Below are 27,115 nucleotides of genomic sequence, written 5' to 3'. Positions count from 1 at the left end.
TTCCAGAAAACACACCTCCTCCCTTCAGGTCCCCCAGCAAAAGCCACCCTGAGCCCTCCTCTCTTCCTCGGCCTCAGGAACTCCCAAACTTACAGCCCAGCCAGAGCCAGAGGATCAGTAACGAGGTTCCCAGGGCCTTCTCCATCCTCCTCCCACGGCTGGGGTCAGTGAAGACTCAGATGCTGAGCCGGCTTCCCAGCCCGTGGAATTCCCCTCTCCTGGACTTTCCTGCTTCTCCTTCTGCCCCCAGGACGTGTGGGTGGGTGGGGATGGAGCAGGGCTAAGCCTGTTTGCCCTGCCAATCGGAATCAGCTCACCACCTGCTGATCCCCACTCATCTTTTCCCGATTCAGCTGAAATCGATTGGTCCATGGGCAATTCGGGGGCGTGGACAGTGCCGCAGTATTCCCTCCACCTTCCCCACCTCTGCCGAAAGCAATTTGCTATCAATCAATCAATCAATCGTATTTATTGAGCGCTTACTGTGTGCAGAGCACTGTACTAAGCATTTGGGAAGTACAAGTTGGCAACATATAGAGACGGTCCCTACCCAACAGCAAGCTCAAAGTCTAGAAGCATACGTTATACTCCCCTAAATTTCAAAATAGGTGGTAACAAAGCAGTAAGGGGATTGGGTCAAAGAAGGTGCTCCCAAACTGACAGACAACTTACATAATAATAATAATAAGTGTGGCATTTGTGAAGCGCTTACTATGTGCCAAGCACTGTTCTAAGAGCTGGGGGAGATACAAGGTCATCAGGTTGTCCCACACGGGGCTCACAGTCTTTAATCCTCATTTTCCAGATGAGGGAGCTGAAGCCCAGAGAGGTGAAGTGACTTGCCCAAGGTCACACAGCTGATAGTAATAATAATAATGATGGTATTTGTTAAGTGCTTACTATGTGCCAAGCACTGTTCTAAGCACTGGGGGAGATGCAAGGTCATCAGGTTGTCCCACGCGGGGCTCACAGTCCTTAATCCCCATTTTCCAGATGAGGGAGCTGAGGCCCAGAGAAGCGCATATTGACTGAACGCTTACTGTATGACGAGCACTGTACTAAGCGCTTGGGAGAGTGCAATGTAACAGAGTTGGCGGACACGCTCCCTCCCCACAACCCAGCGCTTAGAACAGTGCCTCAGCGCTTAGAACAGGGCTTTGCACAGAGTAAGCGCTTAATAAATGCCATCATTATTAAGAGGACAGTACAATGGAGCCAGTGACACCGCTGGCCCGGGATCTGGCAGGGGCTGGTTCGTTTTGGGCACCTGTGTCAGTTCTCTGGTCTGTCTCCTCCCACACCAGGGGCAGCTCCAAGGGGCAAAGATCATCCTGAAGACCCCCCGAAGCTGAGGCCTGCGAGTGACCAGCCCGATTGTGGATCAAACCTGGGAATCTAATTAATCAATCAATCAATCAATCGTATTTATTGAGCACTGACTGTGTGCAGAGCACTGTACTAAGCACTTGGGAAGTACAAGTTGGCAACATATAGAGACAGTCCCTACCCAACAGTGGGCTCACAGTCTAGAAGGGGGAGACAGAGAACAAAACCAAACATATCAACAAAATAAAATAAATAGAATAGATATGTACAAGTAAAATAAATAAATAAATAAATAAATAGAGTAATAAATCTGTACAAACATATATACAAATATACAGGTGCTGTGGGGAAGGGAAGGAGGTAAGACGGGGGGATGGAGAGGCGGACGAGGGGGAGAGGAAGCAGGGGGCTCGGACTGGGAAGACCTCCTGGAGGAGGTGACCTCTCAGTAGGGCCTTGAAGGGAGGAAGAGAGCTAGCTTGGCAGATGTTGGGAGGGAGGGCATTCCAGGCCAGGGAGATGACGTGGGCCGGGGGTCGACGGCGGGACAGGCGAGAACGAGGCACGGCGAGGAGATTAGCGGCAGAGGAGCGGAGGGTGCGGGCTGGGATGCATTTAGCCCACTAATGCATCCGAACGCCAATACCCACTCTGAAGTGGTAACAGTGGTTACGTTCATTCAATCGTACTTATTGAGCACTTACTGTGTGTAGAGCACTGTACTAAACCCATGGAAAAGTACAATAAACAGACACATTCCCTGCCCACAGCGAGCTTACAGTCTAGAAGGGGAGACGGACAGTAATATAAATAAATAAATTCGACATATATACACAAGTGCTATGGGGCTAGGGGCGGGGGATTAATATAGGGAGCAGGTCAGGGTGACACATCTCAAACTGCTTTTTCCTCATACACCCCTTTTGGAGTTGAATTGTCTCTTCGGGGTCTTGGGACTCCCTCAGTCTAAGCAGAGATAGGTTGGACTAAGCTGGTCCTCTGATGAGAGTGATTTTTCTACCACCAAGTTTGTCAATGAGTCTGTTATAATTTAGTTAAGAATGAGCTGATGGTCAATTTTTTTAAAGAAGTAGCAGGACCTAGTGGAAAGAGCATGCATCTAGGAGTCAGAGGATCTGGATTTTTTTTTTAATGATATTTGTTAAGAGTTTAACTATGTGCCAAACTATGTTCTAAGTTCTGGGATAGATACAAGCTAAACAATTTGGACACAGTACAAAGTTCCACATGGGGCTCACAGTCTTAACCCCCATTATACAGATGAAATAACTGAGGCCCAGACAAGTTAAGTGACTTGCCCAAGGTCACACAGCAGACAAGTGACAGAGCCAGGTTAAAAATCCAGCTCCTTCTGACTCCCAGATGCATGCTTTCACACTGGGCTATGCTGCTTCCCCAGCCCTGGCTCCACCATTAATATACTGTGTGACCTTGAACAAGTCACTTAACTTCTCTGGGTCTCAGTTCCCTCATCTGCAAAATGGGGATTCAATACCTGTTCTCCCTCCTACTCAGACTGTGAGCCCCATGGGGGACCTGATCATCTTCTGTCTGCCCCAACACTTAGTACAGTACCTGGCATATTGTAAGTGCTTAACAAATACCACAATTATTATTATCTAGACATTTAATTTGAAACGCTTGTTGCCCATCTGAGGGTATGTCTTTGAGATTGGGTTGAGGAGGAATGAAGAAAGCAGAAGCAGAAGTTCAGGGAACTCAGGAGGGTGGGAATGCTTGGCTTTTTAAACCCTTTGAATATTGAAGTTCAGCTCAAACCAGGTCCGGCCGAGGAGGGAGCATCCTGGTTTCTTTTAGGAGAGTCCTGGTTTCTTTATTGTGGTTGTCAACTTCGAGCCAAATAAAGGCAAAATTTCCCATGAAAACAGCCCAGCCAGCCCCAGTAGAACAATATCTCTTAAATGTCTCTCCCTGGGTCATTGACTGGAAGACAGCATTTTTGCGTTAAGGAAATACTGGGGAAATTTTTCAGTCGAACCACCAACCCAGCTGCCTCTTCTTCATAGATTGGGGTCCCATTACTGGACATGTACCAGGACTAATTCTCATCTGCACGCTCTTGTCCGAGCACTTAATAGATAGAGTGCTTTGGAGTGGAAGTAGTAGGAGCTGAAAAACAGACTGGCCTAGTGGAAGTCAGACCTGGGGGTCAGAGGACCTGGGTTTTAATCCCAGCTCTACTTGCCTGCTGTGTCACTTTAGGCAAGTCACTTCACTTCTCTGTGCCTCAGTTTCCTTATCTGTAAAATGGGGATAAAATACCTGTTCTCCCTCCCTCTTAGACTTTGATCCTTCTGTCTCATCTGATTGAATTGTACCCAGCACAGTTCTTGGCATGTAGTAAGCATTTAACACATACCAAAAAAAGAGAAGAATCATGCCAGTTTTGTATACTTTCTCTCTTTCTCTCTCTCTCTCTCTCTCTCTCTCTCTCTCTCTCTCTCTCTCTCTCTCTCTTTTCTTTGAGTCTCCATTTCTTTCAACCTTAATATTATTGAGCCCCTAAGAATGTGTGTGAGCCCCATATGGGACAAGGGCTATCTACCTATCCCCATATCTTTCTTTCCTTCAATTATTCATTATGAAGCAGAGCCGCATAGTGATTGGAGCATGGGCCCAGGAGTCACAAAATCATGGGTTCTAATCCCAGCTCTGCAATTTGTCTGCTGTGTGACGTTGGGCAAGTCACTTCACTTCTCTGGGCCCCAGTTATCTCATCTGTCAAATAGGGGTTGAGACTGTGAGCCCCACGTGGGACAGGGACTGTGTCCAATTTGATCGGCTTGTGTCCACCTGAGTGCATAGTACAGTGCCTGACACACAGCAAGTGCTTAACAAATACCATCATTATTATTGTTATTCATTCAACCATATTTATTAATAATAATAATGATGATGGCATTTGTTAAGTGCTCACTATGTGCCAGGCACTGTTCTAAGCCCTGTGCTTATTAGAGTATTGTTTTATTACTCTATTTTATTTGTACATATTTATTCTATTCAATTTATTTTGTTAATATGCTTTGTTTTGTTCTTTGTCTCCCCCTTTTAGACTGTGAGCCCACTGTTGGGTAGGGACCGTCTCGATATGTTACCAACTTGTACTTCCCAAGCGTAGTACAGTGCTCTGCACACAGTAAGCACTCAATAAATACGACTGATTGAATGAATGAATGAACAAATACCATAATTAACAAATACCATGATTAATGAATTTAAATCCCACCGGACTCTCCTTCTTCAGAGCTGTCACTCATTTCTGTTCTGCCCCAGAGGTCTGGATCTCTCTCCTTTGCCATCCTCACTCCTGCTTAGCCGCCCTTCTCCCCCAATGGTTTGGATCCCTCCTTCATCGCACTCCGCACCCCTGAACCATTCTGACAGTCCCTCGCCTGCAGCCTCAGGAGGCTGCTGTTCCAGCCGGATTCCCTTCACCTGCGGCAGGAATTAACCCACACCTACACGTCAGTTGTATCCCCAAGATCACCAACTGGGCTCTCAGGAGCATCTCCATCCTTCCTCCCTCATCAAAGGTGGTTGAATACTGCAGCTCTGGGCCTTCTTCCCCTGCAGAAGTCTCCTCTGTGCCCATGGTGGCCCTTTCTGGTCCTGACTCCGCTTGGGGAAGGCCCCAAATTGTCTACCCTGCGAACCCAGCAATTGCAAACTAAACTTCTTTGGCCAGGCTTGGCTCGACCACTGACGACTCAGTGCTTGGAAATGCTGCGTGGATCAGATCTCGCAAGGTCCGTCTAAGTGTCGAATTTCTCTCCAGACGCGGGTCAAATCCGCTCCAGAAAAATCCTACGCCAAACCTTCAATCAATCATCCCACTGGTGACATTGATACTGGTTTGGGGATGTCCAGTCCTGTCCTCCTTTCTTTTAAGATTTCTGTTTTGTTTATTGAGTGCTTACTTTGTGCAGAGCACTGTATTAAGCTCTTGGGAGAAAACAACAGAATTGGTAGATATGGTCCCGGTGTTTTTGAGATTCGGGGAGAAAGACAATAAAATTAATTGCAGGTAGGGGAAGCAACCAGATTTAAAAGAAAGGTGCATGGGGGAAGCAGCGTGGCTCAGTAGAAAGAGCCCAGGCTTTGTGGACAGAGTTCATGGATTCGAATCCTGGCTCCGCCAATTGTCAGCTGTGTGACTTTGGGCAAGTCACCTAACTTCTCTGTGCCTCAGTTACTTCATCTGTAAGATGGAGATTAAGATTGTGAACCCCCCCTGGGACAACCTGATCACCTTGTAACCTCCCCAGAGCTTAGAACAGTGCTTTGCACATAGTAAGCGCTTATTAAATGCCATTATTATTATTATTATTACTATTAAATATGTGTCCATTAAAGAGAAATACATTGGAAGCAATGTGGCTTAATGGATAGAGCACAGGCCTGAGAGTCAGAAGGACCTGGGTTCTAATCCCTGCTATGCTACTTAATAATAATAATGATGATGGCATTTATTAAGTTCTTACTATGTGCAAAGCACTGTTCTAAGCACTGGAGAGGTTACAAGGTGATCAGGTTGTCCCACGGGGGGCTTACAGTCTTAATCCCCATTTTACAGATGAGGTAACTGAGGCACAGGGAAGTTAAGTGGCTTTCACACAGCTGACAATTGGCCGAGCCGGGATTTGAACCCCCGACCTCTGACTCCAAAGCCCGGGCTCTTTCCACTGAGCCATCTGTTGTGTGACCTTGGGCAAGTCGCTCGACTTTTCTGGTCCTCAGTTGCCTCATCTGTAAAATGGGAATTAGGACTCTGAGCCCTTTGTGGGAAAGGGACTCTGTCTAACCTAATTAGCTTGTATCTAACCCAGTACTTAGTACAATATCTTGCCCATAGTAAGCGCTGAACAAATACCATTTAAAAAAAATAGCCAGGAATCCAGACTGAGCATGTCTTAGCCCATGGCCCCAGGAGTCCCAGCCCAATCTGGACTGGCTCCAGGACAACCGTGGAAGATTCAGTCAGTTGTATTTATTGAGCGCTTACTGTGTGCAGAGCACTTTAATAATAATAGCAATAATAATAATAATAATGATGGTATTTGTTAAGCACTTACTATGTGCCAAGCACTGGGGTTGATACAAGGTAACAAGGTTGTCCCACGTGGGGCTCACAATCTTAATCCCCATTTTACAGATGAGGTAACTGAGGCACAGAGAAGTTAAGTGACTGGCCTAAGTACTAAGTGCTTGGGAGAATACAATGTAACAATAAACGACACATTCTCTGCCCACAACAGGTCTAGAGGGGTGAGATTACAGTCTATAGGAACAAACTCACTCCCGACTAGGCAACTGAGAGCATTGTTCAGCTTTTGGGAATTCCATATTTTCTTTCCAGGCGGAAGAGTCTTGTCAGTGTCTCTGCTTCCACTGGTAGCATGTATGGCTGGACCCCCAGCTGTAGGCAGGGTTTCTGCACAGGCAGCAGGTGTCTGGAGATCACTGTGTCTCCACGGCACAGAAATAGGTGGCTGAGTCTCTGGGCTGGGCATCCCTGATGTGTAGCCAGCTGGTTTGATTTTCTTTATTGATTGTAGCAGTCAATCTCCCATTTTGCTTCTCATCCTTATTTAAGGCCATTTGAAATAGGAAGACAGGGTGTTTCCCAAAATCCTGCTGGTACCACTGCAAACTTGATGTGGTCTTGTCAAAGCTACTGCAGAGCAGAGCGGGGCTCTCTCCCTCCCGGACGCTCAGTGTCGGAGGAGTCTGCTTCGGCTTCGTCTGGCCACTCACCCCTGTTCGGAAAGACAACGTCACACACACGGATTCCCGTCAGACCCTCTTTTTCCAGAGCTGTCACTCGTTTCCCTTCTCTCTCAGTGGGCCGGACCTCTGCCCCATCCCCATCCTCACCCTTGCCCAGTCCCCAGTTTTCCACTGGGTTGAGTCCTTCCAGAGCCCAGAGAAGCCAGTGACAGGCCCCGCTCCCAGAGAGCTGCCGTCCCATCCGGAGTCCCCATGCCTGAAGCAAGAAACACTCCAAACTTACGGGCCAACTGCATCCCCAGGATAACCAACGGGGCTACCAGGAGCATCTCCATCCTTCCCCTCTCAGCAGTGATGGCTGAACCCCGGAGCTCGGGACCTGCTTCCCCTTTAGGAGGCTCCTCTGTGCCCGCGATGGCCCTGCCTGACACTGACTCTGCTCCAGGCAGCAGTTGAATGTCTCTCATCTGTTCTCAGAGTAGCACAGCCCAACCCCATTTTCCACACTGCCCAGCTCTGCTCTACCCTGAAGACGACGCTGTCTGGAAACACTGTCCCCATGCAGAATCTTAAAGCAATTTTTATTTTCTTCATGGACATCACTACCTTTTTTAATGGTATTTGTTCAGTCAATCAATTAATCTATCAGTGGTATTGATTGAGAACTCGATGTGGGCAGGGCACTGTACTAAGCACTTGAGAGAACAGAGTTCATTCATTCATTCATCCAATCGTATTTATTGAGTGCTTACTATGTGCAAAGCACTGTACTAAGAGCTTGGGAGAGTTCAGTCCAACAGGGTTCATTCATTCATTCATCCAATCATATTTATTGAGCGTTTACTGTGGGCAAAGCATTGTACTTAGCGCTTGGGAGAGTTTAGAACAATAGAATTCATTCATTCAATCGTATTTATTGAGCACCTCCTGTATGCAGATCACTGTACTAAGCTCTTGGGAGAGTGCAATATAACAATAAACAGACACATTCCCTGCCCACAAGGGGCTTACAGTCTAGAGAGGAGAGAGATGTTAATATAAAAAATATTATAAAAAACATGTCTACTAACTCTGGGTTTTTCTTTTAATTTAAAAACCCAGAGTTAGTAGACATGTCCCCTGCCCATAATGAGCTTATAAAGAGGAGGAAGAAGGAAAAAGGAATGTGTATGTGAGTTAGTGCTTTAATACTAAGGTGTATAAAGTCTGAATCTAGGTGCCTCAGAAGATTTTTGTTTTGTTTATTGAGTGCTTACTTTGTGCAGAGCACTGTATTAAGCTCTTGGGAGAAAACAACAGAATTGGTAGATATGGCCCTGGTGTTCAAGAGATTTGGGAAGAAAGACAATAAAATTAATTGCAGGTAGGGGAAGCAACCAGATTTAAAACTATGTGTAAGTGCTGAAGGTGAGGGGAGTAATAAGTGCTCTCTCAAATTAATTTCTCATCTCCCTTCCCTACATCCCCCAACTCGTTTCTGCACCACCTAAGTACTTGGGTACTTCACTCCTTCCCAGCATCCACCATATAGCTTATTCTCTAGACTATAAACTCATTGTGGGCAGGTAATATGTCTACCAACTCTGTTTTATTGTACTCTCCCCAGCTCTTAGTACAGTGCTCTGCACACAGTGAGTGCTCAATAAATATGATTGGCTGACTGACAAATCTTGATAGTGTTTTACTTCATCCTGTCTACAACTTTAGCACCTGTTTTACTAGCTTGCAGAGCAGGGTTCCTGTCTATTCTATTTTATTCCCAGACTGAGCCCTCTTTTTCCTCTCCTCCTCCCCATCCCCCCTGCCCTACCTCCTTCCCCTCCCCACAACACCTGTATATATGTTTGTACAGATTTACTACTCTATTTATTTTACTTGTACATATTTACTATTCTATTTATTTTACTTGTACATATTTACTATTCTATTTATTTTGTTAATGACGTGCCTCTAGCTTTATTTCTATTTATTCTGGTGACTTGACACCTGTCCACTTGTTTTGTTTTGTTGTCTGTCTCCCCCTTCTAGACTGTGAGCCTATTGTTGGGTTTTTGGGTAGGGACCGTCTCTATATGTTGCCAACTTGTACTTCCCAAGTGCTTAGTACAGTGCTCTGCACACAGTAAGCACTCAATAAAATTGATTGAATGAATGAATAAATGAATTCCCCCAAGCATTCAGCCCAGTGCTCTGCACACAGTAAGTGCTCAATAAACACTAATGGAGAGGTTTCCAAGATGGTTTGGGGTAGAAGAAAGTTAGGTGGAGGAGGAAAAGATGGGCTCTTGTAACTATTAACAGCACACATGATCACATTGTCACATGAATAATGCTATGCAGGGATAAGAAGGTGTAATAGTATCATCACCATCATCATCATCATCATCATCAATGATATTTATCAAGCATCTACTCTGTGCAGAGCTCTGTACTAAGCATTTGGGAGAGGATAGCAGAATTCACAGGCGGGTTCCTGTCCACAACAAGCTTACAGTCTAGAGATGAACTTGCAGGCTAAAGACAAGCAAGCTAAAGACAGTCCAGAGATAGTAATAGTATTTATAAGTGTTTACTTGTGCAGAGCACTGTACTAAGTGCTGGGAAAGAATACAGTAGTGAGAATTAGACATGTCCCTGTCCGTATGGGGGAACTCACAATCTAATAATAAAAAATTGGGGAGGAAGTTAAGTGGCTTGCCTAAGGTCACACAGCAGACAAGTGGCAGAGCCGGGATTAGAACCCACATCCTCTGACTTCCAAGCCCCAGCTCTTGCCATCAACTTGTACTTCCCAAGCGCTTAGTACAGTGCTCTGCACAAAGTAAGCGCTCAATAAATATGATTGAATGGATGAATTAAGCCACGCTGTTTCTCTGCTTCTCTAGTACTCTAGTACACTGCTTCTGTAGTAGTGTTCTGCATGCAGGAAGTGCTCATTAAATACAATTGATTGGTGAACTGATCAAATTGATAATGTTATAAAGAGGAAGGATAGCCTAATGACTTTGCTTACAACCTTGCAAAGAGTGTCTGTTGCCTGTTAACACAGGGGAAGGTAAATGACTGCAGTTATGCATAGATCGACTGAGAGGAGATTAGCAGTAATGTCAATTGACCAGACTCTCAAACCCAAACAGTAAGAGCAGGAGGAAGAGCAGGGCTGCAACCCGTTGTAGTGTGTAATTGTATCAGGAAAAAATTGCTGAATAGATTTTTAAGTATAAGTATTCCCTACCAATAGCCCCACTGCACTTATGTCCATATCCATAATTTATTTTACTATCTGTCTCCCCTCCTTGTGAACAGGGAACATGGGTACCAACTCTGTTGTTTGGTACTCTCCAAAGTACAGTTCTGCACATATATAAAATGTTAAAAAAAAAACACTGATTGATTGACTGATATACCACTAGATTGTGAGCTCTCCACTAGACTGTAAGCTCCTTGAAGGCAAGGATCTCCACTACTGCCTCTATTGGATGCTCCCTAGTGCAGTGTTCTGCACACAATATGTATTCAACAAACACCATTGGTGGATTAAGAAATAAATAAAACTATATATGTGCATATAAGTGTTGAGGATAACAGTAAAATGCTTAGGAGCTAAGGTGGTGTTGGGTGGGACAATTGGGGTGCTGTGAATTAATCAGAGAAGGCCACCCTTTCATTCACAAAGTTTGGACTTAGAGGGAATCCATGTGGCTTTGAGCTCTCTGCTCTCTTTGCCAACTTGTCTGACATCAGCCTCTGTGAGCCAAACAAATGAAAAGTCATAGGGGATGTGGGCTAGAGGGAGTTTGTGCAATAAGACTCCTATCTAAAACTCGCAAAAATACTCCCAAATGCTTCGAGAGCAGCCCCCCATCACGTAATGCTGATGAAAAACCGGCAATAGCCCCAAAGACTTTATTTCTGCAATTTATTTCTAAGGGGATGGAACTTTTCTCTTTCTCCCCCAGAGCTATTTGAGTGGGAAATGACATTGTTTATTCGTAGTCTCATGGAGTTTCTCTCATTGGCCAGGTGAATTCGTTTGCAAGTGAATTCATTTGCAAGCAAGTTAATAACCTCATCAGAAAACTTTTTTAACAAGGTCCCTGGTGAATCCTCCTCCTCCCTATGCTAACTACTATTATTACCGCAGAGCGGGCGCTTAGGGAAAAGAAATTAATTGGTGACAGCCAGAGTTGTAATGACTCTCCAAAGGCCTCAAAACCCCACTCATCTGTAATATGAAAAGTTTCAGAACCCGAGAGATTAATTAAAAAGTTACCTTTTCCTGAGTGTTCCTTAGAGGAAACTCCTTATTGTAGTGCAAAATATTCAAGTTATTGAACAGCTAATTCATTCCCCTATAGCATGTTGGCAGTCAATTCCAAATCCCACTTTACTTTTCTGTAACCCCTGGAGCGATGTCTAATCAAACTTAGAATTCTCAAAGCTGTTCCGCCTTGAACTTGGCTGGCAGAATGGCAAGTCAGAAAAGTTTGCTTTAAGTTTCATCTCCACTAGCCTTTTTAGAAAAAGCATTTTATAGAATGAGGATTAGAACCTACTCTGGGCATGTACTTTATTTTGTTTTAGTGGTATCTGTTAAGAACTTACTTTGTTCCAGGCACTGAACCAAGTGCTGGAGTACTTACAAACTAATCAGGTCAGACACAGTCCCTGTCCCACATAGGGATCATGGTCTTAATCCCCATTATACAGGTGAGGGAACTGAGACACAGAGAAGAGAAATGACTTGCCCATGGTCACACAGCGCATAAATGTGGAGCTGGGATTAGAGCCCAGATCCTCTAACTTCCAGCAGGCTCATTCTCTTTCCACTAGGCCATACTGCTTCTCAAGTACTTACTGCTTATAACACTTCTGCACCTGTGTGTCTTAAAAATCCACCTATTTGACCACTCCCTCGTATACATATTTACTCCTTTTTCCTCCTAACTAGTAATAATAGTATTAATATTTATTAAGAGCTGTGGGCAGAGTGCAGTATTAAACACTGGGGAAGAAAACACAGTTGGAAATTAGACACAGTCTACCTATAAACTGTCGCCTGTATTCTCCCCCAGGTGCTTAGTACAGTGCCCGGCACATAGTAAGCACTCTACAAATACCACAGTTATTATTATTATTTCAGTGTCTGTCTCCTGTTCAAAGACTAACTCCTTAAGTGCAGGGATTGTGTCTATTTACTGTACTTTCCCCAGGACGAAAAACAGCTTGGCCTCATAGAAAGCACTCAGGCCTTGGAGCCAGTGGACCTGGGTTCTAATTCTGGCTCTGCTACTTGGTTGCTATGTCACCTTGGGCAAGTCACCTAACTTCTCTGTTTTTACCGTTTTCTCGGCTTTTTTTTAAATGGGGATTAAATACTTGGTCTCTTTCCCCCTTAGGCTGTGAGTGCAATGTGGAGCAGGGACTGTGTTTGCCTTTCAAACAGTCGTGTCTACCCTAGTACTTAGTACAGTGCTACACTGCATACAGTAAATGCTTAACAAATAATTGTGGCATTTGTTAAGCGCTTTCTATGTGTCAGCCACTGTACTAAACTCTGGGTTAGATACAAGTTAATCAGATTGGACACAAATACTATTATTATCAGTATTATTATTGTGAACCGATACAAGTGCCTTATCCTGGGTGAAATCAACTCCAATGAGTGTTTTAGTGCTGTTAGTCTCTGGGTTTCCCTCACTGTGTCTCTTACAGCACAGAAATAGGTGCCTTGATCTTCCAGGGCCGCTCTGTCCCAGAAGAGGATAGAAGTCTTGGAGGATTTTTTGACTTCTATGGTGAAAAGTCCAGCTGGTGTGGAGCCATCAAAAGTGCTCCCTAGAAAATGAAGCCCTCCCCAGCCTCCAAGTAGCTGCTTGTACCAAAACATAGTATTGTGGGGATTGATGTCATGGCTGCAAGTAATGTGGACTCTCTCCCCGTCCTGTCCCGTGACCTGGAATGGTTGAGAAACCACAGCAAGGACCCATCTTGGAGCCACTGTGGGAAGAGAAAAAGGGGAAAGAGTGGTTTATCAGTCTGTGGTATTTATGGAGCGCTTGCTGTGTGCAGAGCACTGAATTGAGTGTCCACAGCCCCTGAATAGAGAGACCCAGGAAAATCCCCCATCTTTACAGGAGAAAATAGGCCTGAAAGTCCCAAGCCCCACAGCAGCCTTGTCATTTGAAGGATCACCAGGAATACAAAACCCACCTTGGAATTCTATCCTGTTCCCTCCAAAAACATCTGAGGGGATAACCGAGCCTGGTTCTCCCCTATTTGGAGCCAGCAGTGATTTCAGATTACATGGGACAGGATGCCCTAAAAACCAGAAATCGCAGCTGTGTCCGAGTTAGCAATTGTGTACCAAGTTACCTCATGTACTTGAAAATACACACTCTTCAAAGTTGGGAACAGTCCACTGTATCTTTATATTAAACCCACCTTGGAATTCTATCCTGTTCCCTCCAAAAACATCTGAGAGGTTAACTGAGCCTGATTCTCCCCTATTTGGAGCCAGCAGTGATTTCAGTTTACATGGGACAGGATGCCCTAAAACCCAGAAATCGCAGCTGTGTCCGAGTTAGCAATTGTGTACCAAGTTACCCCATGTACTCGAAAATACACACTCTTCAAAGTTGGGAACGGTCCACTGTATCTTTATATTACTTGCTCTCTAATGCCATTATTTAGTTCAGGAAAGCAGACAGAATCTCAAGAGCATCTGGATGGTCATCCTCTCCTCGCCTCAGATCAATCAATCAGTGTAATGGGGTGGTAATTGAACCCCATGCCGGATGGTCAGAGTTGGAACAGTGGGAGTTGAGGGGGGGTGGGAAGGAGAAAACCACCCATGCCAGAGAGACCCCCATAGGCAGCCCACCCGAATACCCATTGGACCACCCAACCCAGAAGCGGGCACTTCCCAGGAAGGGGCAGCGATTTTCAGCCCCAAATCATCAATTATCCCTTGGATCCAGAAGTAATCCTGGTGCCAGGGAAGAATCCCCCAAAAAAGCGAGGGCATCATTTTATGTATATAATTGGGAGAATCAGCCTGGCACAGTGGAGAGAGCACAGGCCTGGGAATCCGAAGGACCTGGGTTCTAATTCTGGCTCTGCCACTTGTCTGCTGAGTGACCCTGGGCAAGTCACTTCTCTAGGCCTCAGTTACCTTATCTAGAAAATGGAGATTAAAACTGTGAGCCCCACTTGGGGCAGGGACTGTTTGCAACCTGATTAACTTTTATCTCACCCAGAGTTTAGTACAGTGCCTAGCACAGAGGAAGCACTTAACAAATACCATGAAGAAAATCAGGCTGATATCTCAGTAATCCTATATGCAGTGGCACCTCACCCCATTTCTTGTATGTAGTGTAAAGGTTAGTCACCTAATTGCATTCTTTCACAGCTTACACTGTATATGTGAATGTCTATGTATCTTTTACTTATCGATCTGTTTGTCTTCAGTTTTAAAGCAGGGCCTCTGAGGGCCTTTGATAATTTTGTATAATCCCCAATCCTGAGCACATGCAAGCACTTAAAAGACACTTTTAATGGTGGCTCTGAATTATTTTCAGGGCAGCTCAGGTGATGCTCACTGCTGTCCATTAAAGAAGGACTGTTAGAAGCAGCTTGGCTAAGTAGAAAGAGCACAGGCTTGGGAGTCAGAGGACCTGGGTTCTAATCCCGGCTCTGCCACTTGTCCGGTGTGTGACTTTGGGCAAGTCACTTAACTTCTCTGTGCCTCAGTTCCCTCATCTGTAAAATGGGGATTAAAACTGTGAGCCCCACGTGGGACAACCTGATTATCCTGTATCTACCCCAGCGCTTCAAACAGTGCTTGGCACATAGTAAGTGCTTAACAAATACCATAATAATAATATTAATAATAAAACCAAAGAACCATCATTCCTGGGACCGACTTTAAGAAAAAGATACATTTGGTCTGCATTTATCAATCATATTTATTGAGGGCTAACTGTGTACAGAGCACTGTACTAGAGAGAGAAGCACTAAAGAAGTAATAATAATAATAATGACATTTATTAAGTGATTACTATGTGCAAAGCACTGTTCTAAGCACTATGGAGTTTATGAGGTGATCAGGTTGTCCCACGGGGGGCTCACAGTCTTAATCCCCATTTTACAGATGAGGGAACTGAGGCATAGAGACGCTGCTGCAGCATGGCTTAGTGGAAAGAGTATGGGCTTGGGAGTCAGAGATCATGGGTTCTAATTCCGACTTCACCACTTGTCAGCTGTGTGACTTTGGGCAAGCCACTTAACTTCTCTGTGCCTCAGTTACCTCATCTGTAAAATCTGTGAGCCCCACGTAGGACAACCTGATAATCTTGTATCTATCCCAGCGATTAGAACAGTGCTTGGCACATAGTAAGCACTTAACAAATACCATCATCATTATTATTATTATTAAGTGCTTGAGAGAGTACAATATAACAGAGTTGGTAGACATGTTCCCTGCCATTTATGCCTTTCTTTTTTTTTTGCCATTTCCCCAGCTAGGCCCCAATTGCTTTGCATTGTCATGTACAAATATTTCTTTAAAAGAGTATCTAAAAATCATACTCACTCAAAGCCAACAGCCCAACAGTGACCAGTTCCATCAGGAAGCCACAAACCATTTCCCCAAGAAGTTCGGACTGACTCTGAGTCTAGAGAACGCTTGACACTCGCTAGAGAGATATTTCCTGTCAGATAGTTCAAACATCTTCCAAAAACCCACTAACAACTATATGTTGCCAATTTGTACTTCCCAAGCGCTTAGTACAGTGCTCTGCACATAGTAAGCGCTCAATAAATACGATTGATGATGATGAACAACTCTAATCTCTCATTTTCCCACTGTTTTTTCCCCCAACTACCACTTCTTCGCTTCCCTGTCACCTAAGCACTTACAAAGGCTGTAAGCTCCTTGTGGGCAGGACTCACTTCTACCAACACTATTGTATTGTACACTCCCAAATGCTTAGTACAGTGCTCTATGCATAGTAAATGATGATGATGATGATGATGGCATTTGTTAAGCGCTTACTATGTGCAAAGCCCTGTTCTAAGCGCTGGGGGGATACAAGGTGATCAGGTTGTCCCGCGTGGGGCTCACAGTCATCATCCCCATTTTACAGATGAGGTAACTGAGGCTCCGAGAAGTGAAGTGACTTGCCCAAGGTCACACAGCAAATGCTCCATAAATACCACTGTTTGATTGATTGTACATAATAATGATGGCATTTGGTAAGCGCTTACTATGTGTTAAGCACTGTTCTAATAATAATAATAATGGCATTTATTAAGCACTTACTATGTGCAAAGCACTGTTCTAAGCGCTGGGGAGGTTGCAAGGTGATCAGGTTGTCTCACAGAGGGCTCACAGTCTTACTCCCCATTTTACAGATGAGGTAACTGAGGCACAGAGAACTTAAGTGACTTGCCCAAAGTCACCCAGCTGACAATTGGTGGAGTCGGGATTTGAACCCATGACCTCTGACTCCAAAGCCCACGCACTTTCCACTGAGCCACGCTGCTTCTCTAAACGGTGCGGGGGATACGAGGTGATCAGGTTGTCCCACGTGGGGTTCACAGTCTTAATCCCATTTTACAGATGAGGTAACTGAGGCACAGAGAAGTTAAGTGACTTGCCCAAGGTCACACAGCAGACATGATGGAGCCGGGATTAGAATCCATGACCTCTGACTCCTAAACACTTGCTCTTTCCACTGAGCCATGCTGCTTCTCTTCCAGGAACATGTATGTAAAGATACATACCTTTAAACTCTTTGTATCCCCTTATCTGTAATTTGTTTTAATGTCTCCCCTATTAGACTGTAAATTTTTTGAGGACAAAGGATCATGTCTAGTATTTCCAAGGGCTTAATACAGTGCTCTGCACAGAGTAAGTGCTTAATAAATACAATCGATTGAGAGAAGCAGTGTGGCCTAATGGCTAGAACACTGGCCTGAGAATCAGAAGGACCTAGATTCTACTCCAGGCTCTGCCACTTTTCTGCTGTGTGACTTTGGGCCAGCCACTTAACTTCTCTGTGTCTGTTATCTCATCTATAAAATGGGGATTAGGACCGTGAGTCCCATGTGAGACATGGACTGTGTCAAACGTGATTGACTTGTATCTATCCCACCGCTTAGTATAGTGCCTGGCACATAGTAAGCCCTGGGCTTTGGAGTCAGAGGTCATGGGTTCAAAACCCGGCTCCGCCACTTTTCTGCTGTGTGACTTTAGGCCAGCCACTTAACTTCTCTGTGTCTCTGTTATCTCATCTATAAAATGGGGATTAGGACAGTGAGTCCCATGTGAGACATGGACTGTGTCAAACGTGATTGACTTGTATCTGTCCCACCGCTTAGTATAGTGCCTGGCACATAGTAAGCCCTGGGCTTTGGAGTCAGAGGTCATGGGTTCAAAACCCGGCTCCGCCACCTGTCAGCTGTGTGACTTTGGGCCAGCCACTTAACTTCTCTGTGTCTCTGTTATCTCATCTATAAAATGGGGATTAGGACCGTGAGTCCCATGTGAGACATGGACTGTGTCAAACGTGATTGACTTGTATCTATCCCACCGCTTAGTATAGTGCCTGGCACATAGTAAGCCCTGGGCTTTGGAGTCAGAGGTCATGGGTTCAAAACCCGGCTCCGCCACTTTTCTGCTGTGTGACTTTAGGCCAGCCACTTAACTTCTCTGTGTCTCTGTTATCTCATCTATAAAATGGGGATTAGGACCGTGAGTCCCATGTGAGACATGGACTGTGTCAAACGTGATTGACTTGTATCTATCCCACCGCTTAGTATAGTGCCTGGCACATAGTAAGCCCTGGGCTTTGGAGTCAGAGGTCATGGGTTCAAAACCCGGCTCCGCCACCTGTCAGCTGTGTGACTTTGGGCCAGCCACTTAACTTCTCTGTGTCTCTGTTATCTCATCTATAAAATGGGGATTAGGACCGTGAGTCCCATGTGAGACATGGACTGTGTCAAACGTGATTGACTTGTATCTATCCCACCGCTTAATATAGTGCCTGGCACATAGTAAGCCCTGGGCTTTGGAGTCAGAGGTCATGGGTTCAAAACCCGGCTCCGCCACCTGTCAGCTGTGTGACTTTGGGCCAGCCACTTAACTTCTCTGTGTCTCTGTTATCTCATCTATAAAATGGGGATTAGGACCGTGAGTCCCATGTGAGACATGGACTGTGTCAAACGTGATTGACTTGTAGCTATCCCACCGCTTAATATAGTGCCTGGCACGTAGTAAGCCCTGGGCTTTGGAGTCAGAGGTCATGGGTTCAAAACCCGGCTCCGCCACCTGTCAGCTGGGTGACTTTGGGCCAGCCACTTAACTTCTCTGTGTCTCTGTTATCTCATCTATAAAATGGGGATTAGGACCGTGAGTCCCATGTGAGACATGGACTGTGTCAAACGTGATTGACTTGTATCTGTCCCACCGCTTAATATAGTGGCTGGCACATAGTAAGCCCTGGGCTTTGGAGTTAGAGGTCATGGGTTCAAAACCCAGCTCCGCCACCTGTCAGCTGGGTGACTTTGGGCAAGTCACTTCACTTCTCTGTGCCTCAGTGACCTCATCTGTAAAATGGGGATTAAGACTGTAAACCCCATGTGGGACAACCTGATCACCTTGTAACCTCCCAAGTGCTGTGCTTTGCACATAGTAAGCGCATAATAAATGCCATCATCATCATCATCATCATCAAAACCCGGCTCCGCCACCTGTCAGCCGTGTGACTTTGGGCAAGTCACTTAACTTTTCTGTACCTCAGTTACCTCATCTGTAACATGGGGATGAAGACTTTGAGCCCCCCGTGGGACAACCTGATCACCTTGTAACCTCCCCAGCGCTTAGAACCGTGCTTTGCACATAGTAAGCGCTTAATAAATGCCATCATCATCATCATCATCATCAAAACCCGGCTCCGCCACCTGTCAGCCGTGTGACTTTGGGCAAGTCACTTAACTTCTCTGTGCCTCAGTTACCTCATCTGTAACACGGGGATGAAGACTGTGAGCCCACCGTGGGACAACCCGATCACCTTGTAACCTCCCCAACGCTTAGAACAGTGCTTTGCACATAGTGAGCGCTTAATAAATGCCAACATTATTATTATTATAAATGCCATAAAAAAAATTGCACAATCCTGACTAGCTTCCTTTCTTCCTCCTGCAGTCTGCTGTCACCTAGTGGCTCTTCTAAAAAAAATATGCTGCTTTTTAAAATATTTTTAACGGATTTACTCTTTTCTCTAATGGCCCTCCCTGCTATATATTTTAATGGCAGGATTTGGATATAACCTTAAAGGAACAATTAGGGAACAATCTTCTCACAGTCCACATCTATCCTGGTTTAATACAAGGCCCAAGATGGCAGAAGTAGATTCAGTGTAGGAAGAAACGGTTATGGGTAGATCAGTCAAAAATGACACTGCTATGCTTCCCATAATAATATATGGTATTTTTTAAGCACTTACTATGTGCCTGGAACTGTACTAAGTTCTGGGGTAGATACAAGATAATCAGGTTGGACACTGTACCTGTCCCATACTGGAGGGACAGCAGGAGAAGCAAGCGTGGCTCAGTGGAAAGAGCCCGGGCTTTGGAGTCAGAGGTCACGAGTTCAAATACCGTTCCTCTAATTGTCAGCTGTGTGACTTTGGGCACGCCACTTAACTTCTCTGGGCCTCAGTTCCCTCATCTGTAAGATGGGGATAAAGACTGTGAGCCCCCCGTGGGACAACCTGATCACCTTGTAACCTCCCCAGCGCTTAGAATAGTGCTTTGCTCATAGTAAGTGCTTAATAAATACCATTATTATTATACTGGGTTTCCACTCTAAGTAGGAGGGAGAACAGGGATTGAATCCCCATTTTGCAGATGAGGGAACTGAGGCACAGAAAGGTTAAGTGATTTGCCGAAGATTACACAGCAAGTAAGTGGCAGGACTGGGATTAGAACCCAGGATCTCTGACTCCCGGGGTCTTGTTCCCTCCACACAGCTTCCTATCCTCTACCTCAGCCTTTCTACACTTTCCAGTACACTTTGTTAGGTTACTCTGTGGCAGCAATGCTATGGGTTGATGCCATGTTTTCTAATGGAAAGAACATGAACCTGGGAGTCGAAGGACTTGGGTTCTAATCCCAGTTCTTCTACCTGTCTGCTGTGTGACCTTGGGGAACTTGCTTAACTTCTCTGTGCCTCAGTTACCTCATCTGTAAAACGGGGATGAAGACTGTGAGCCCCATATAGGACATGGACTGTGTCCAACCTGATTAGCTTTTATCTACCCCAGTGCTTAGTATAGTGCCCAGCATATTGTAAGCGCTTAGTACAGTGCTCTGCACACAGTAAGCGCTCAATAAATATGAATGAATAAAAAGTGCTTAACAAATACCATTAAAAAAATAAGACCAGCTGCCCTTCCTGAAAGCAGGGTAGCCTAGTGGCAAGAGAAGTAGTAGAATAGTGCTGCTAGTAGTAGTACTACTAGTAGTAGAATAGTAGAGAAGTAGAGTGGCTCAGTGGAAAGAGCCCGGGCTTTGGAGTCAGAGGTCATGGGTTCAAATCCCACCTCCACCACTTGTCAGCTGTGTGACTTTGGGCAAGTCACTTCACTTCTCTGTGCCTCCATTACCTCATCTGTAAAATGGGGATGAAGACTGTGAGCCCCATGTGGGACAACCTGATGACCTTGTATCCCCCCCAGTGCTTAGAACAGCGCCTTGCACATAGTAAGTGCTTAATAAATGCCATCATTATTATTATTATTAAGAGCAAAAGACTGGGAGGCAGAAGACCTGGGCTCTAATCCCTGTTCTGCCACTTCCCTGCTGTGTGACATTGGACAAGGCTCTTAGCCTCTCTGCCTCTCAGTTTCCTCATCTGTAAAATGGGGATAAAATGCCGGTTCTCCCCCACTGTCAGACTGTGAGCCCCAGAAGGGACGGGGACCACGTGTGATCTGATTTCTTCCTATGTCTTACGATCTTTACCTCTTCAGGGGCTTTTCCCCAGCTAACCCTCTTTGCTCCCGCCAAGCTCGCGTCTAACTTCCCTTTTCTCTCCCATTCTCTTGTTCACTCTTTGCCACTGGCCCAAAATTCACTCCCAGCCAAATCTTCCAGACCACAGCCCTCCCATCTTCAAAACCTTCCTAAAATCTCACCTCCTCCAGGAAACCATCCACTTTGAATTATCAGCATCCCAGACTTGAGTCCCCCCTGCTTAGACTGTGACCCCCTGTTGGGTAGGAAGTGTGCCTGATGCAATTAACTTGTGTCTACCCCAGTGTTTAGAACAGAGGTTGGGACATAGTAAATGCTTAGCAGTTACCATAATAAAAATGTCAGATCAACCAATCAGCCTCAGCCTACATGTTCTAACCCGGCTCCACCACTTGTCAGCTGTGTGACTTTGGGCAAGTCACTTGACTTCTCTGTGCCTCAGTTCCCTCATCTGTGAAATGGGGATTAAGACTGTGAGCCCCATGTGGGACAACCTGATTACCTTGTATCCTCCCAGTGCTCAGAACAGTGCTTGGCACATAGTAAGCACTTAACAAATGCCATCATTATGTATTTATATACAATTGTCAGCACATACGCATGCCTAAATATATAATCATTTGAACATTCAAGGATTTATTCTGATTTATGGAATTTCATCCTGACATATTCACTCTTCTACCTATTGTATTCATGTTCTTTCTCATACTCTCACAATTTGTAAATAATTTTGCATGTCTGTCTCCCCCATTAAAATGTGAGCTCCTAATGGGCAAGGAATGTATATTTTGCTATTACTGAACTTTCCCAAGCACTAAATACTGTGCTTTGCACTCGGTAGGTATTCAATAAATACCACTGATTGATGGTTATATGCGAAAGCCCGGCTAGGGAAGATACAAATGCGTACAATCCACTTTGATTAATCGAGGCAATCGGGACAAGGAGAATTTAGATAAATCAATCCACAGATAACCCCAAATTTCATTTCAGTCATTTGTTCAGTAATTTCTATTGGAAATTACAGCCAGAACATCTAAGGAACAAAACGGACATAATACCCCCAGTTGGTGATATCATGAATTAAACTAAAGTTTAAATTTAAAATTCACCTTCTTCTTTCCTTTCTGACCTTCTGCAGGAAGCGTCATTGAGCAGCAAACTAGCCAAAAGTCATCTCTAGCACTTATGTGCTTGTCTATACCCACACACAGAATTTATGTAGATTAAAATCCCATCTCCTCCAAGAGGTCTTCCCAGCCTAAACCCTCATTTCCCCTATGCTCCCTCCCTTCTGTGTCACCTATGCGCTCTGATCTGTCCCCTTGAAGTACTAGATTTTCACCCCACCTTCAGCCCCACAGCACCTATTTTACATATTTGTAATGTATTTTAATATCTGTCTCCCTTTTCTAGATTGTAAGCCTGTTGTGGGCAGGGATACTGTCTACCAGCTCTCTTGTATTGTAGTCTCCCAAGTGCTCAGTACAGTGCTCGGCACACATTAAAAAATATTAATCGATCGCTCACTGTGGGCAAGGGGATGTGTCTCACAACTCTGTTATATACAAACAAGTACATTAAATAAATTAAATACAATCAATTGATCAATTCAATTGTACCTTCAATTATGGATATTCATTCATTTATTTGTAAATATCTTTATGCAGCCTCTCCTTTTGGAGTGTACGCTTCGTGCAAGCAGGGATCTTTGTTTTGGACTTCCCTAGCACTTAGTACGGTGCCTCGCCCCTCAAAGGGTGCTCAATGAATGCTATTACTAAGTACATGTCCCTGCCTTGGTGAGGAGAAGCCAAAATCAGTCAGTCAGTTGGTCAGACAGTCAATTGTATTTATTGAGCACTTACTATGTGCAGAGCACTGTACTAAGCACTTGGGAGAGCACAATAGAAAAATATAACAGGCACATTCCATAATCCCAGATGAAGTCCTGGCAAGCACTCCATCATGAAGCAGCGGGATGGAGAAGCGGCGTGGCTCAGTGGAAGGAGCAAGGGCTTTGGAGTCAGTGGTCATGGGTTCAAATACCGGCTCTGCCAATTGTCAGCTGTGTGACTTTGGGCAAGTCACTTAACTTCTCTGTGCCTCAGTTACCTCATCTGTAAAGTGGGGATTGACTGTGAGCCCTCTGTGGGGCAACCTGATCACCTTGTAACCTTCCCAGTGCTTAGAAAAGTGCTTTGCACATAGTAAGTGCTTAATAAATGCCATTATTATTATTATTATTATATAGTCCATATCCCACATATGACTTACAGTCTTTATATCCATTTTACAGATGAAATAACCAAGGCACAGAGAAGTGGAGTGACTTTAGAACCCAGGTCCTTCTGACTCCCAGATCTGCACTGTCTTCAGCATGCTGCTTCTCTCTGTGGTCTGGGAACATGTCTACCAATTCTGTTATATTGTACTCTCCCAAGGGTTTAGTACAGTGCTCTCCACACAGTAAGTGCTCAAGGAACAGGATCGATCAATGGATTGATAATAAAGAGCAAAGCTCACCACTGCACCCACTAAGCTCTTCCTGTATTTTCACTTTACCTTCATGTTTCTTGTGTTATCGACAAGTAGGGTGCAAAACAGGTTAACCGGTGTAAATCGGCCGCAGGGTTCGAGGACCCAAGGCGGTGACGCAGAGAGGAGACAGGTGTCACTTGTTACTGGCCTTGAAGACATCCTGTTGCTGAGCCTTGCAGAAAATACAAAAAAATTGCTCTCGGCCTGCACAAAATGGAGTCAGTCACGCCAAGTCTCGGCCTGCACAAAATGGGGTCAGCCATGTCAAGTCCGTTAGTGGACAACGCTTTTGTCCCTTCCCCATCACCCTCTCCCTTTGCCTTCCCCTTCTCAGAAGCAAGATCTCAAGATAAAGACTCGTCTTTTCCTGAGCTGCCTCATCGACTTCTTCACCTCTTCGTTCCGCAGGGTGTAGATGAGGGGGTTGAGCCAAGGGGTGATGACGGTGTAGAAGATGGACACCACCTTGTCGGCGGCGTATGTGCTGTGAGGCCGGGTGTAGAGGAAAATGCAGGGTCCGAATAAAAACACCACCATGACGAAGTGGACGGAGCAGGTGGACAGGGCCTTCCGGCGTCCCTCGGCCGACTGCCTCCTCAGGGAGGCCAGGATGACCGCGTAGGAGGCCGACAGGGCCAGGAAACAGAACAGGGAGATGGCCCCGCTGTTGGATACGATGAGCATCCCGGTGAGGTAGGTGTCCGTGCACGCCAGCCCGATGACCTGTGGCACGTCGCAGAAGTAGTTGTCGATGACGTTGGGCCCGCAGTAGGGCAGGCGGATGGTCAAGAAGGTCTGGACCAGGGAGTGGATGGCACCCCCCAGCCACAACGCGGAGACCAACTGGACGCTGACCTTGACCGTCATCACGGTGGGGTAGCGCAGCGGGACACAGATGGCCACGTAGCGGTCGTATGCCATGACGGTCAGCAGGAAGATCTCGGAGCAGGCGAAGAGGTGCAGGAAGAAGAGCTGGGCGACGCAGCCGTCGAAGGAGATGGACTTGCTCTCTGACAGGAAGCCCTCCAGCATCTTGGGGACGGTGACGGATGAGTGGCAGATGTCAATGAGGGACAGGTTGCCCAGGAAGAAGTACATGGGGGTGTGAAGGCGGGGGGTGGAAGCCACCGTGACGACAATGAGCAGATTCCCCAGGAGGGTGAGCACGTAGGTGACGGAGAACGTCACGAGGAACACCGTCTCCAGGATGGGGTTATCCGTCAGCCCCAAGAAGATAAACTCATCCACTCTGGTTCGGTTCACCCCTTCCATTCGGAGAGCTTCTGGAGAGTCTTGGGAAGGCAAGGGTAACTTTAGGACCACTGGAAGTCACAGAAATGGCCTCAGTTGCCCCAGCTGTAAAATAGGGATTAAGACCGTGAACCCCATGAGGGACGTGGATTGCGTCCAACCCTATCATTTTGTATCTAGTAGGGTGACTGGCACATAGTAAGCACTTAACAAATACCATAAAAAGAGAAAGAAAAATGACGGCTCAGATTTCCAGAGGAGAGAAAAATGAGCAACGTGAGCCTGGTAAACTTTTCCAGAGTCTCGCAAAGTAGCACGAACACAGTCAGACTCCAAAGATAATATTGCTCCTTCAGACACTGGTACATATGAAGCTGTTTGGGACAAAAGCTCCTTGTAGATTTATTATTTTAAGCACACACACACACACACACACACACACACACAACACAGACATGAACCACATCGACGGCCACCCTTTCAGAAAGATTACTGGTCTACATACATACATCCAGACTGACAGACAAAATCTCTCAGAAAGACAAACTCAGCCTCCCAGACAGATTAGTTCTCCCAGTCTCGCAGGCAAAAATGTAGAAAGCGCTTAGTACAGTGCTCTGCACACAGTCAACGCTCAATAAATACGGTTGAATGAATGAACACACCCAAGATCCCTCATGCCCATGCAGACACTGACTTCTGGATAAAAAAACACCAAAGATGTAAGCAGAGTGGTCTGTGGAAAGAGCTGGGGCCTGGGTATAAGATGATTCTAATACCGGCTTTGCCATTATCTGCTCCGTGACCTTGGGCAAATCACTTAAATTCCCTGTGCCTTGGTTTCCTCGTCAGTAAAATGGGGATCCCATACCTGCTCTCCCTCCCCCTTTAGACTGTGAGCTCCATGTGGGAATAATAATAATAATAATAATAATGGTATTTGTTAAGCGCTTACTGTGTGCCAAGCACTGTTCTAAGTACTGGGGTAGACACAGGGTAATCGGGTTGTCCCACGTGGGACTCACACTTTTAATCCCCATTTTACAGATGAGGTCACTGAGGCGCAGAGAAGTTAAGTGACTTGCCCAAGGTCACACAGCAGACATGTGGCGGAGGCGAGATTAGAACCCACGTCCTCTGACTCCCAAGCCCGTGCTCTTTCCACTAAGCCACGTGCCAGCGTCCAACCTGATTATCTTGCGTCTACCCCATGCTTAATACAGTGCTTGGTACATAGTAAGCACCGAATAAATACCATTATCATCAGATACCATTATAGGAGTGAACCATTCAGAGAGTAAATATGAAACACGAGAAGCAGTGTGACCTAAGGGAAAGAGTATGGTCCTGGGTGTCAGAGGACCTAGATTTTGATCTCAGCTCTGCCACTTGTCCACTGTGTGACCTTGGGCAAGTCACTTAATTCTCTGAGCCTCAGTTACCTCATCTGTAAAATGAAAATAAAGCCTGTGAACCCCAATATGGGATATGGACTGTGTCTCTTCTGCTGGACTGTAAACTCCTTCAGGACAGAAATCAGATCAACTAGGAACCCAGATTAGGACCCAGGTTCTAATCCCGGCTCCACCATTTGTCTGTGTCCTCTATCTACCCCAATGCTTACTGTGTCTGGCCCATAGTAAGTGCTTAACAAATGCAATTTAGAAAAAGAAAAACTTACCAATCTGCCTGCCCAAAGTTGCTTTCAGCCAGTACTTGGTTGAATTTCTCGTTGCTACATCAACAGATAGAGAGCGGGAGAAAAAGAAAGGCCAAAAAATGAGCTGAAAAAGTTATCAGGATTTTGGTAGGGTTTTTTTCCATTCAAATGATCAACCCTATTGTAGCCCTAAAAGCTACTTTCTGAACTGCACCATTAACATAACACTTTATCACTCTCTCTCTTTTCATTCCTCTCTTCTCTTCCTGTCCAGTTTCCCCAGATTAAATTCCTCCCACTGTGGCCAAAGCACTTCAGATCCACCTTACAGACTTGTACATTTATGTATTTCTCTTCCATACAGACATCTCTCACGTAGGTATTTTACATACCCTATTACCTAAGCACCATGAACATATCCCCTTTTCCACCTTCCTCTTCTCTGTAAATTATTTCAGTTATCTGTCTCTTCTGCCAGACTGTAAACTCCTTCAGGACAGAAATTAGATCAACTAGGAACCCAGATTA

At 45.4% G+C, this 27,115-nt stretch overlaps 1 protein-coding gene and 1 gene segment (V, D, J or C); both read right to left on the bottom strand.

Annotated features, from left to right (window-relative positions):
• Positions 1–6,743: 6,743 nt before the first annotated feature.
• Positions 6,744–7,496, bottom strand: LOC119921168. The segment is given in 2 exon segments: positions 6,744–7,124; positions 7,379–7,496. Coding segments are annotated over 2 exon segments (351 nt in total).
• A 16,510-nt stretch (positions 7,497–24,006) lies between these two features.
• Positions 24,007–24,948, bottom strand: LOC119921167 (olfactory receptor 1509-like). The gene has a single exon (XM_038741552.1). The coding sequence runs from the start codon at positions 24,946–24,948 to the stop codon at positions 24,007–24,009; it is 942 nt and encodes a 313-aa protein (XP_038597480.1).
• Between the last annotated feature and the right edge of the window lie 2,167 nt (positions 24,949–27,115).

Source organism: Tachyglossus aculeatus (genome assembly GCF_015852505.1).
Source record: "Tachyglossus aculeatus isolate mTacAcu1 chromosome 12 unlocalized genomic scaffold, mTacAcu1.pri SUPER_6_unloc_1, whole genome shotgun sequence".
In the NCBI taxonomy this organism is placed as follows: Eukaryota; Metazoa; Chordata; class Mammalia; order Monotremata; family Tachyglossidae; genus Tachyglossus; species Tachyglossus aculeatus.
The sequence above is the reverse complement of the archived record's forward strand: the minus strand, read 5'-3'. Positions and strand labels throughout refer to the sequence as shown.

Excerpts from the sequence above, each read along its gene's own strand:
- LOC119921167 (XM_038741552.1), bottom strand. The coding sequence starts at position 24,948 with ATGGAAGGGGTGAACCGAACCAGAGTGGATGAGTTTATCTTCTTGGGG.